Source organism: Onychostruthus taczanowskii, unplaced genomic scaffold (genome assembly GCF_017590055.1).
Source record: "Onychostruthus taczanowskii isolate IOZ18803 unplaced genomic scaffold, ASM1759005v1 scaffold1, whole genome shotgun sequence".
Lineage (NCBI taxonomy): Eukaryota > Metazoa > Chordata > Aves > Passeriformes > Passeridae > Onychostruthus > Onychostruthus taczanowskii.
The window spans coordinates 34,984,400-34,998,044 of record NW_024496525.1 but is presented as its reverse complement, the minus strand read 5'-3'; the positions used below and the strand labels follow the sequence as shown (position 1 = coordinate 34,998,044).

Below are 13,645 nucleotides of genomic sequence, written 5' to 3'. Positions count from 1 at the left end.
GATTGAAAGACACTTTGGGAACATTACAAACCTCTGCATTGTGGTCGTGTCTGAAATTCTGGTAATAGTCTCCTTTTTTAGCAATATAGTAATTGCACCTCTCAATGGGAATGCTACTCAGGAATAATGATCTTATCAAGACAAGGGAATATAGATTCTAGTAAAGGTTATGATGGTTTCTATGAGAGGCTTAACATTGATCCTTTTAGCTAGCTGATTTTCCAGGAGAAGAAAAAAACCCCCTAACTACTTTGAGTTTAGCATGTGATTTGGTGTGAAAATTCTTATGGGCGGTTTTAGAATATGAAACTTGAAGTAAATTTGCTAAACTGCTTTTTCCCTCTCTCTTGTTTGATGAATACTTTTAAAAAGAAATGGATTTTTTTTCCTATTTCCCACACATTTTATGCTTCTCTCAGTTCTTTTTTTTCTTCTTCTAATGCAAGTCAAAACTGTTAGAGAAATCAAAAGTAAAAATCCGTTATGTTGAAAAGACCACGTTGTGAAATATATCATAAACACGCTGTTAGAGCAGTGTCTCCTAATTAATGGAGAGAGCTCCTGGGAAACAGCAAGCCTGCAACACAGCTCAGCCCCCTTTGATCCTCTGGTGAGTTTGTAAAATTGTTGCCCGCCTAAACTTGTCTGCAGCTTGTTACACATTTCATCCATCTGCTGCAAGAACAAAAATAAACCGTTTATAATTCAGCTGAACTCCAGTTGTTCAGCATGTCACTGACTGTGGAGTCTTTAGTAAGAGGATGTTAGGAAAAGCAAAGCAAAGGTGAAACAGTGTCAAGGTGTTCACGGGTCCCAGGACAGGGAAGAGATGAATCTGACTCCATATTTCTTAGAAGGCTCATTTATTATATTATGATATTATATTAAAAAGTGCTATACTAAAGCTATACTAAAATAATAGAGAAAGGAATACATCAGAAGGCTAGGAAAGGAATGACTAAAAAAACTCGTGACAGACTCAGAGTCCGACACAGCTGGATGGTCACCAAGTAAAAACAATTCACATGAGACCAATCAAAGATGCACCTGTTGGTGAACAACCTCCAAACCACATTCCAAGGCAATCAGATATTTATTGTTTACATTTATTTTCTGAGGCTTCTCAGGAGAAAAGTCCTGACAAAAGGATTTTCATAAAAATATCATGGTGACAAAACAGAGTCAGGCACCTTGAAAAAGACATTGCTTTTGTCTCTTGAGATTATGTAGGCACTGGGTTGCAGGTTGTATGTGTGAGTTGCATGTGTTACTGCAAAGTGGTTTAGATTTTTTGGTGAAATACACATCAGTCTCTGTTTATTGTCTGTAAACTGAAATCAAACCACTTGTTGGGGTTCCTAGGATTCAATTAAATGTCCCAGTCCTGGGTAGAGTTGTGCATGTGTACACACGTGTATGTGTCATGTTTCCCCACGACCTACAGGCAGCTGCTTGGCAAATGAAAGTTCAAGTTCTATTTGCTGCTTCAGATGATTGAGTGATCACATCCAAGCTCTGCAGGTGGATCTAGATCACTGCTTTACTTCCCTTACTGAGGCAAAATCTTGCCTTGGAAGCTCCCTCCATCTTTATGGTTGTGGTGCCAACTTCCCTGTGTCAGTCTGTGATGTAGCCAGCCAGAAGTGGGGTAGCTCTGTTGGACCAATCAGTTGTTAGCTCCAAAATCTAATAACAAGAGGAGCTAATTATTCCCCATGCAAATATCACAAGGCTATGTTGATTTTTAGAACAGGTCAGCACTTCATTTCAGCACCCATATGTTTTACCTCCATCAGTTAGCCATCACTTCTGGATGCCTGCATCCCTCTGAGGGTCACTGCTGCCATGAGACAGAGGGAGAGCACTGTGAGGTTCTCCTTTCATCAGAAACCAGAGATTCATTTGCTCTTGCCTGTAAATAAATGCCAGGTTAAAAATGTATCCAGTATCTAGCACTTACCCACCAGAGTTCTTCCATGCCTGGGAGAATCTCCCTGTTTAAAATACCATCTCCTCCCAGTGACTCCTCTGGTGCTGTGATTTACCAGTAGCCAATCCATATTATTCTACAAATGGATTGTTTGGAGCCTGTAATCTCTTTTGGTCCATGAGAAAATCAGTTGCACAAAGCAGAGAGGCTTTGCCAAGGGCAGGGTTGGAAAGAGGAGAGTGGATGAAGGGAACAGCTCACCTGGGAGGTGAGGCTATGGCACTGTCTGTTCCTTGCCAAAGATTTAATGCATGGCAGGGAGCTTTACCTGGATCCCAGGGCCTGAGCTGAGGGCTGGAGGCTGCCAGATGGATGCTGGAACAATGTGTGCCCTGAGCCCAGGGATTTTATGACAGCCACAGCTTTTAAAATGCCTTTAGTAACCCACATTCATTTACTGCCCTTGTTAGGGCTGCAATTCTTAGCACATGCTGAAGCTGACAATAAACCTGTTGGAAGTGTCTGCAGCATAAATCGACTGAACAAAATTATTTGGCACAGGTGTTTTAAAAGCTAAAGTCTTCTTAAGTCACTGATCTCATGTCTCACCAAGCAAAGTGGAATCTCCTTAGTCCATGCTCCATTTAAAATACACAACATTAAGATTCCTACTACATTTCTCTGGAGATCATTCCACAAGGTAATACACATTGCTGCTGAGCTTATTTTCTTGCTGTTACACTGTATTACCCTTTTATACTTTGATTGCTTTTAGACCTCTCAGTTCAGCAAGACATTTATATTTATTTTGAGGCTTCTTTTTAGTTGTCTTTTAGTCTAAAATCTGCACCTATTTAATGCTTTCTTCCTAAACCCATCATCCTATTTGTAGGTTTCTCCTTCTCAGAGTTCCTAAAAGAATATCTGTCTTGTGATACTGTGGGAAGATGTATATTGGGGAAAAAGGCTAACTTTCTGCAAGTTATGTTTTTATTAGAGTTTAGATGAATTTTGAGAAAGCGTCATATAGAGATGACACCAGTGCTTTTGTTAACTTGCTTCTGTTCCCAGTAATTTCGTACCTATAATATTACACCTCCTCTGTTTTTTTCTTTTTTTAAATTTTTAAATTTTTTATTTCTGTGAATGACAAAACAGCTCTGGGCTATGGGCAGAGAGAGTTTCTTCATAGCTTTTCTGGAGCAAAGCATTTGAGATGCTTGTTTGCCATGAGCTGCTACTGCAAGCTTTAGGCCTGTCATTTTCATAATTCAAAACATAATTCTCTCCAAATTCTCCTCCCTTCAGTTTTCTCACCTGCTCATGCTAATGCTAAGGAAATCGGGGCCAGGAGGTTATTTGAGAGGTTTTTTATTGTTTTGTACCTTTTTTCCCCAGGTCTGTTGACAGCTGTAACCAGAGTGTGTGCACTTCAGAAAGTTACTTGTGTTCCAAGGTTCTGTGTTCTTATTTTTATCTAAGGTTTAGTAAGTGAATAAAAACTTTCCAGATCTCTGCAGGAATGTGTGCAATTTGTCCATCATTTCTGGATTTCTGGTAGTATTCTCAATGGGTAGAAGTGCTTTTTCCATTTCCCCCTCTCAGTCCTTACATAGATAGTGTGTCGACAGGTGTTGATGGACAAACAATTAACAGTAATTTCTTATGGTGTTTATTCTGTAGCTCCCTGAATTGTAAGTGGCATGCTGGCAAAGCTGAACAACTGATCACCAGACACTGGCATAGTGTTAATCATGGCTTCTGAGGCTGCTCACAACTTCCTCCAGCCACTGTCTTCTTGGATGTCTCAAATATACGAAGCGATCCAACAAGCAGGAGACTCCATATCTGCCTCTCTGCTGAATTTGAGTGGGGTGGGTCGTAAGCCAGAAGGAGAAAGGACCGAGGACCTGGAGAATAATGGAGACGTTTATGAGGATTATTCTGAGGAATCTGATGATGAACAAGACCTGGACCTTTGGGATGAGGACTATTTCTATCCTAGAGAAGACAGTTACATTGGAGGCCCTGATCTCGCTTCACAGAACCTCCCTCATGGCTCTGACACGGATCCACAGAGGCAAAAACGGGTTAAAAACACCAGCACCTTGGCAGAGCAGTGCGCTGAAAGCAGCAGGACTTTGACAGCCAATGGATCCTATTGGATGGGTGAAGATCTCCAGCCTCCTGATCGGCTTCCTCCCATTGCTGAGGAAGAAGGTGAGCCCTCTTGGAGGATGGGAGGTCATGAGCACAGCCTCAGCTTGGGTGGCTCCTTAAGCTGTGCAGGTAAGCAGCTGGCACACTCCCTGACTGCATCACCCAGGCCTTTCTTCTCTGATTTCATTCAGTTGCTAATCTGCTCAGTATGTTCTGCATTGTCTCTGTTTCCCACGGCTAAAATAAAACTCCCCAAATCCCAAAGCAAAAAAATGTAACCTTTCCAATTCTTCCCTCATTTGTGAGACTAATCTCATCGAAAGAACTGGGGATCTCCAGGGTGAACTGCTGTGTATTAGAAGGCAATCAGGCCCTGCTGCTGTAGCAAGGAGTGTTTTGCTTCCCTCCCAGTTCAGTTTCTGGTAGCAGAACCCTTCAAAGGGAATGTTTAGCCTTAAGCCTTTGCTTTGAGAACCATCTGCCTTTGCGTCATTGCTATTAAAGATATATATATATATATAATATATATATATATCTATATATATATATATATATATATATATATGTAATCTCAAACCTTGTTTCTTTGTGCCAGGAATCTCAAGATGTTACTGTGCCATGTGCTGTGAAATGCTGTACTAAAAAGCCAGCCGTATCTCATGATTTTATGGATGAAAGGCTCCCAAATCACTTTCCTCCCCTCCCACCACCCCCACAGGCTTTTCAAACAAGACTGAAGAGACAGCAGGCAGGAGATTATGGGAAGGAGAACTGAGTTTGATATTTTCAGTTTTAAATAGGCCTAACTGTGACTTCTGATCTTTAAATGACAGCAGGAGTGTAATCAGGGGATTGTGCCCAGGACTGAGTTTCAGCCACAAGATTTGTGCTCGCTCAGGGTCACCACGAGTGAGGCTGGAGGTTTCCTGGGTCACAGAGGTCTGATGGTGACACAGGTCCTGACTACACCCAGAAAAGCTGCAGTCCTGCTGACACCATCCTTGGGTCTTGTTGGCATAATGCTGCTCTTTACAAACATCCTAGGAATGGCAATGAGGGTGGAAAGAGCATGGAGGGGATTGGGTTTTGCAATATGGAGCTGATGAAGAAGTTGAGGCTCACTGAGGATCTACAGAATTTGGCTTCAAATATCTAAGTTTTTTTTCTTTTTAAGCAGGTGGTAAATGCTCTTGAAAATGTCTGTTTTATTATGACCAGGAGCTTTTCTTCACTCTTGGCTTCTAGGGAAGTCTTACATATTTAGCCTTTTCTGTGCAGACTGTGGAAGATCAGCCGGTTTGTTTTTGTATTTAACACGAATATCAGACTGAGAGGGTATAAACCTTGACGGTACTGTTTAATGACTGTAAAATTAGCTCTTTTCTTTATTGCTATTTCTCACTCTGTTATGGCCAGGGAGTAAATAATTAAAAAGCTCTTTTGGTCTAGCTGTTCTGCCTCCCAAACTGGGACTGCTTGTTTGGTATTCCAAATGAAAGATTGCCAGTTCCCAGACTAAAGAACACAGAGTTGTATCTCTTGGAGCCCAACCCCTCCCTTCTGGACCCCAGTGCAATATCCAGGGTCTGTCCACAGGCGCTGAGCCAGCGCTCAGGGCTGGGTTTGTGTGACAAATTGGGTTGTGTGACAAGTGAGCGCACAGAAGTCCTGGAGCAGGGCACAAAGTGTCCATTCAGGGAGTGCTGGGGCTGTGGATCCCCTTGGACAGGTGCTGTCCTAGGGCACAGCCTGTCTCCTGCAGAGCCTGCAGCCCTGAGCCTCAGGAGGGGCTGTTGGAGCAGCTCACAGCAAATCCCGGGGCTCAGCCAGGTGCCAAGGGCAGCATTCCCAGGGCAGCCTCCTGTCCCTGGGCCACAGGACCCTTGCTCACAGTGGTTGGAGGAAAGCTGGTGAGCTGTCAGGGAAATGGAGCCCAGGAAGGAGCTGCTGTCCTGGTCAGAGCTGTTTGTCACCTGCAGGGTTCTGAGGGGTGGGTGATGGACCAGGTGGAGTTTCCTGGTGAGGCACTTAGTGACAGACAGCTGCCAGAGTGAGCCATCCCTGCAGCTCAAGGGAGGGTCCCTCTGGACATCTCTCCCAGATGAGAGCAGGTCCTGGTGAATTTGCTGTTTGACTCTCTCTACTTTTTTTTTGGCATTCCTTCTCCCTGACCTTCCTGGAGCCATTGTGGGCTGGAAGGCTGGTCCCATGGAGCTTCCAGCACCTACAGTGCTGCTTCCTAGAGCTCTCTGCACACCAGGTGCTTCAGGGGGCACTGCACAGCTTTTTGCACCTTAGGGAATGTCATTCCAAATGGTCTCAGACAGACTTTAATATTTTTACCTCTGCAATGCGTTGCACAAAGGGCCAGCCAATGGTCTCAAGACTTCATAGTCACAAAAGTTGGCTGTTTGAGGGTTAGAGGGCTGGGAACTGATAGCTTTTTCTCTCAGAACTAAGTTGTATAATGGGAGGGAACTGAATGCATGAACTGTGATTTGAAAATATCTTCCACAGACACTTTGATGTGGAAGAACTCGTTTTGCTCTTCTAAGTGAACTTTCACTTCCAAAACACACATGCTCTTTGTGTTTTATTTTTCAGCTCTTTATTTCCTCTTTTTTCTTTAGATTCATTCTCTAACATCAAGAGTGTGCACTCTTCTGATGGTAACCTAGACATGCAGAGAGGCTGTAATACCCTGGCAACTTAAAATTTCAGTCATGGATTAAAATGATCAAGAGAAGATGTTCGAGGTATCCTTACTGTTAGCTTTTTACCTAACCCTAAGTGACAATGTAAGTGACACATGGACTTGCTGACATTCAGCAAAGCTGTTCAGTAGCATCAAAATGAGCTTTGAACATTTTTCCTTCCATTTGGCAGGTTTCTCCCCCCCATTTCTGCAAAATACGTATTTCCTGTTTATCCTTGTATTCTTTTCAGAACATTGCATCTTGACTTTATTTCACTTAATGTACCATATTTCTCTCCACAATAGAATATTTTAAAGCTAAATTGGCACAAAACAGTAGCAATGCTGAATGCTTTTTGTTGCCATGGAAATATTTCTGGGCACTTACTGAAGACCTGGTTGCCAATAGTAATGTAACAGAGAAAATAGATATGCTTCATTTAGCAGCCACTGGTGATTAAAGAGCCACAGAAACCTGTTACAAGGTCATTCCAATATATAGTTTATTTGGTTTAGGGGGAAAAAGCCCTGCAGCCCTAGGTGAGAATAATTTTGTTTTAAAAGAAATGCAAAACAAAATCCAATAGATGTTCCCTTCTTTTAAACTGACAGCATGCTTCTGAGATGAAATAAAATAACACTGCAGTTAAAAACCATCATTACTACTTCTCCTTTTTATCAAATATGTTTTTTATTCCATTTTTGCCTCTTAGGAAATGTTTCCTGGCTCCCAGAGTAGATTTTCTTAGGCTCTGAAGCAGCACATATATTACCAAAAATCTGTTTTAGGCTTAGGGATCTAGTAAATTGTTTGGGCAATGAAATTCTTGTGTTTTGAAGTCAAGTGTCCATCAGACACCATGAGGCAGGTTAATCACAGGGTGCAGGTTTGGAGTGCTGCTCTGTAATAAAATTATGGTAGCGAAGTTGTAGCAAGTTTTCAGACAAATGCAAACCAAAGGTTTTTTCTTTTTTTGGGTGGTGGTGATGATTTTTTTTTTTAAATTTTTTTTTTCACTTTGTATGCTTCTGATCCACAGTTTAATACTGAGAAGGTAACTCAGCAGGAATTATTGCAGTGCCAGGTGTTTGGCTTAAGAAGTTAATGACAGCAAAGCAGAGCCTTCTGTGTATGCAGATTGCTGCCACCAGTGGCAAATCTTGTAGCTGTGAATTTTGCAGAAACACACGAACTCTCTCTCTCTCTCAGAGCCTTGTCCATTGTTTAAGCTCAGAGCTTGTGGCAGAGGAGCTGTCTCCCAGCACAGAGCAGGGAGGGAGCAGCCTTTGCATCCCCCACGGCGGAGATGCTGCTGCTCAGCTGACTGGGGGTGGCTGGCAACAGCGTGGCTGCCAGATCCATCCTTGCACAGTTGGCTTGAGAATTGATAAAAAATCCAAACCAGCAAACAGAGGAGCAAGAAACCACGTCTGAAAGCAGTGCACTGCGAGTAGAAGGGTAGAGGTGGCCAGTGCTTCTGCTTCCCAGCATGAATCTAAAGGGGAAAGAACAGCAATAATGAGAAAAGTGAAGAACAGCAATGAGTGTGCAGTGAAAGTGAGGGCTTTAGCCCACTTCTCCCCCAGGGCCGTTGTCCTTTGCAAACAAAAAGCCAAAGTGACCATTAAGTTCTCAGTCTCACCAGACACTGCACAGCAGCAGACTGAGCCCTCTGAGTGAGAGCTGAACTATTTTTGCACAAGTGAGTGCTGGGGTGGAAGTCTCCCAGGCTGTCTGGCACTGCTCACAGCACTGGTAATGGATAGGTGAGCACAGCACTTCCACTGCCAAAAGTCCTTAGAGATTTTTCCTCCTCCATCAACTGGACAACCTCAGTGCCAGCTGAAGGCTGAATTTTAGTTGCACTAAAATCATTTTTGTGGCCTTGGAATGCTAGGAAGTGTGACACCTCTGTTTAGATGGCTGGCTAGCTTTCCTCAGCACATGTGTGAGAGGAAGCACACCTCTGGGGCTCTGGGAGTTTTTAAATCTAGAGAGCACTATTGCATTTTACTTACCTTGGCCTCCAGCTTAACAGGGGTCATTGATTTTTGCCAGTAATTTCTGTAGTAAGAGAAATTATTCTTTCTGCTATATATGAATACTCCTGACCTCAGTAAATGACCCTTCATACAGGCAGGAAATCCTAGGCAAGAAGTGAAGTTTTCATTATGTCCTATAAACCCATATAGCAAAGAATACCCTTAAGAAGAAGATGTTGATTATGTGATAAATTAAATTTCTGCTTGAACTTGAGACTAAAATAGATGGATAGCCAGTCTCCACATTGAGAAGTGAAGTGTTTATGAATTTTATCACCTGTCTGGGTATGGAGCCAGCCAGTGTTCCAGCCAGAATGTAACCCTATAAAAATCAGTGCCTGTACTCCAAGAAGGACATTCAAAGAGGCTGCACTGAATCAATACCACCATGAAAACTGAGGGGGTGAAAGCAAAGGCAGACAGTGGACAAAAACACTTCAGAGAAAATGCTCCTGGCAGCTCGGGTGGGACAAAGCACAAACGTGACTGGGGACAGCATCTGCTCTCTGAAGAATGTGATGCAAGCCCGTGGTTTCTGCAGTGAAGTGCAGACATGAGTTTGCAGTGAATGCTTTCTTTCTGGGAAATTCAGAACACTCCAAGTGCTTGTGCACAGACTTTTGTCCTTGAGAAGGTGGTACAATGTTCCTACTTGTATTTAGAGTATTCCTTTGTAGTTCTGTCTCTCCAAATTTTCAGATTATGAGGGATCTTCATGCAGGATGTCACATGTGAGTGGGGATGGCAGAACACAACAGCCCCAAAAGGAGGGTGGATTGTGGCATGTCAGCTTTACAGCTGGAAAAGTGAAGCCAAACAGTGGTTCAAACCACAATTTCTCAAAGGTGGCACCATTGCCAGCGCTGTCTTGGGCCTGTCAGCATTGCTGTTCATCCTCAGTCAGTGACTTTAGACATGGTGTCTTTGTCAGCCCACAGTAGATGAGGGTTTGGGTTTTCATCAAGTTCCTCGTCTGGGCAGAACTGCCTGGTGCCCATCTCCTGGGGCCATGGGGAAGGATGCTCTGCTCAGGAGCACTTGTCATCTGCTCTTGCCATCTAGAATGTTGCATAAGCTCTATGGAGAAGGATTTATGTGAGAGGATGAAATGGCTTTTGCCATTCCGTGCAGTTACAGAACAAATTGTGTGTGAGCGTGTGTGTTTGTGCATGTATTTTCTGATCCAGTTTGCTAAGTGACATCCTCTTCCCACTCTCCATATGGCAGTTGCCACTCTATCTTCCTCTGGGAAGGTTGTTTAGGACTCAAGAGAGTTCATTTACCAATAAACAGCATCTTGGCAGCATCTGGGAAATGCTGCCTTTCTCCTAGAAACCCTGCCTCCTCACCTTCCCTCTCCTACTACAGGCGAGGCAGGTGTGAATGATCTCATTGTGTTGTGGTGGAGGTTATACTAGCAGCACTCAGTGCAGAGCTGGGACATAGTATTTCTGTGTGCTGACACAAACAGTACTACTGTTTGTCTTTTTTTTGTGTGTGTGTGTGGTTTTTCTTTTCTGTTGCAGTTGTAGCCAGCTTGGCCTGCAAGGGCTTGGTGGAAGCACAGGTGATCCACCCCTGTTTCCTCCTTGCAATGCTTGACAGCACAAAACACACTAATGTAAGCTCATATAAGATGGGATCACTCTGCCAAAAACTGAGCTGGTGCTGATCTTCACACTTTGCCAGACAGGGGTGTGGATGTGACTTCCCTGTGCCCAGGTAATTTTTGGTTGTTGCAATGACCTGGTGGCAGCAGCCATCATTTTGAGTGGCCTCACAGACTCCTCAAGTAGTTTTAGTAAACAAGAAGAAAATTAATTTTCTGCAATGAAATATGGAGATTACAGTCATGGAGGTAAAACTGTGTAGTTTTAAAGCGAGGGAATATCACTGTTGGGCTTTGGGAATCTTGCAGGTAGTAAGGAAGGTGTGCTTGGGCTGTCCCTCCACAGATGCTGTTTGTGTGAATCTCATGCAGTTTCCACAGATGGACTCAGGGACACTTCATCAGTACCTATTTGCAGACCAGCAAGCATGGTTTGGGATGAATCTTGGGTTGAATCTCAGTTCATAGCTAAATCTGTAGAAAATCCCTTCCCATTATCATTAAAATAGCTGATGCTCTCATGGCATCATTGCACCAACTACAAGTTCTCTCATGTCCAGGCAGGTACTTCTCTGACTCAAGAACTCAGTACCCCTGTGAGATGAAGCATCCTTGGGGGGACTCATGAGGATTTGCCCTCACAAGCTGGGTGTTTGGAGGAATTTGCCTCCTCAGGCTGAGAGGGATTCAAACCTGTACAGTCTATACAGCATAACTGTTGTGGGAGTATTTTCTAGCAAATAATGAGACTGGTGGTGCTGGAGAGAAAGCCCTGAATTTGGATTAATGAGAGCCCTGTGGTTTGCTGGAGTTCTGTGTCTCAAGGTCAGTTTGGGGGTTAGACTTACTGCCATAAATAATGTAGCTACAAAACCCTTGGGCTTGAGTTTTGCAATTGCCATTTATTGAAGTAAAACTGCAGCTGAAATACAGCATCCTTCCCCTGTCACACAGCAGAACTGCTTCCCATGACTCAGCCCAGCCTCTTGCTTCAAGCAAGAGCCAGCAGCCCCTTTCCTGCTACTTTTGAGCCAGGTGAATTGTCCATGTGAGTACTAAAACCAAAACAAAGGGAAGAGGGGAGGGGCAGGAGGACAGTGTTGTCCCTTTTGGGTGACAGCTTCAGTCCTGTGAGCCTTGCTGCACCACATCCCCACCCACTGCTGCTCCCAAAGCTGGTGATTTTCCCAGGAGTGCTGTGGTGTCACAGCAAAGGGGGACTGTGGTGAATCAACCCTCTGGCAGCAAACAAAGTTTCAATTAGAAAAATCAGTGGGAAAATAAATATCTGCCTTGTTGCAGTGCAGTTGTTTTCTGTATCAAATCCAAACAAATATCTTTTTGAGGGAGTTCATTTCCTCACTGTTGATAGGCAAACAAAGCCTTGTGGGTGTGAAGCTGATGGTTGGGTGCTGGGAATGCTAAGTGCATCCCCTGGGTCTCGTGTGGAGTGGTGAAACTGCTTTAAAAAGGAGCAAAGGCAGTGACCTGAGTTTTCTGGATGTTTCCTTGGCCAGTTTGATTTCTGTAGCTGAAAGCAACGAGTCCTAATCCAAAGAAACTTCCTTAAACATACTGGAGGAGGTTTAGGAACTGATGCCTTGCATTAGAGGAAATTCATATCCAAGCCAAACAAACAAATAGAAGAAATGATGGATGGTTAACCTGAAGGAATTCAACCCATTGTGGTATGAAAACCACCAGGAAAATGGTTATGAAAATAATAATGGTGAAGGGGAATTTTTTTTTTTTTTTAATGAAAGGACAGTGCTTTCTACTTCACCAGCCATTGGCATCCAGCAGTTTGTTTAGTTTCTGAACCCATGAGCATGTCCAGCCCCCCACCCAGAGCACACTCAGCTCCACCCGTGCCCTGCAGAGTCCCCAGTGTAACACATCTGCTGGCAGAAGGTGCTTTTCTGCCTCTGCAGCTGCACACAACCCAACCTGAGCTGTCAGGGAGGTGCAGGCTGACTCATGGATGTAACTGCATCCACACCAGGGGTTTTCCTGGCTTAGCAGTGTCTCCTACAGTGTGTAATCTCTTTTTTTCTTCCACTTCTGCACAAATCCTGGGCCTGTGCTAATAGAACCCAGTAGAATAAATGAAGCCTGACTCATTTTTGCTCCACATGTAAGATGTAAAGTAGGTGATTGGGAAAATCAGGGATGATTGTGGTTCAGCTTCTTGGCTGCCATTTCCTACAGCTATGGAAGAACCTTAGGCAGCACAGTGAGAACCAGTTTGATGTGGAATCCCATGTTCCTATTTTTAAAATCCAATTTTGGGAGTGGGAAGGAAACAACAGGAAAATCTGCTGGTTTTCATGCTGTTTGCTGTGTGCAGTCCTCTATTTCTTTGCACAGCTGTGCACAGAATTGGGGTGTAGTGCTCTGACTGCTGTATTGTTTCACTGTAGGACTGGTTAGAGCCAAAAAATGTCCTTTTTTTCCCTGATTACTCTCTTTTTTGCTCTTTTGTTCTTATTTTCTTAAAGATTATTTTTGTTGTGAATACCCCCTGGTACAAAGCCTTTCCAAGTTGTGATTCTCTCCACCTGTATCACATGCAAACACCCAAGTAAACTCACCTTGGGGAGCTTCCTGGTTGGTTTTGTAATGGAGTGAGGACAGATGGAGAGGCAAAATCAGGGCACTCTCTGTTTGACACTCAGCAGAGAGGGGCAGTCCTCCCCTTTAGCACTGGACACCAACTATTCCCTGGCTGTTAGACCTGGCAGGAAGGGGTGATAGCACACAGGGATGGTGCAAGGAGAAATCCTCCTCGGCAGTAAATGGCCAGTGGGTGTCTGCCAGGGTTGTCCTGTCAACGTGTAGAAGCTTTGCTTTGCTCCAGCATTTTTAAACACATTTGGGATCTAAGGGAATGGCTTGGGTTGGGTGCCCTCCTCCTTAGTCGGGCCTTAATCAGGCAGGTTGATACTTTGTGCATTTGAATTCCCAGTTCAGGTGGATGACAGCAAGAGCAGGATGAAGGCTCCAGACTGAAAACCACTACAGAGCTGCAGCCCCCTAGGAACTGATAGGAGCAGCTCCATGTGTGTTCCCTGTACAAAATGTTCCTCCTTTTTCTGAGAAGCTTTAACAAGTCCCTTGTCTGCCACAGACCTTTCCAGTTTTCCAAAGGAAATCTTTTCTTTCTGTGCACATTTCTGGGTTTTGCTGAGGTAGGAGCTGCTGCAGATCA

General features: G+C 43.9%; 1 protein-coding gene across 1 annotated transcript in view; it reads left to right on the top strand.

Annotated features, from left to right (window-relative positions):
- SYT16 (synaptotagmin 16) overlaps nt 1–13,645 on the top strand; it is a 96,421-nt gene that overhangs the window by 56,279 nt on the left and 26,497 nt on the right. Inside the window, exon 2 of the mRNA XM_041419496.1 lies at nt 3,677–4,219. Coding sequence (XP_041275430.1) covers nt 3,677–4,219 — 543 coding nt within the window. The remainder of the gene's footprint in view (nt 1–3,676; nt 4,220–13,645) is intronic.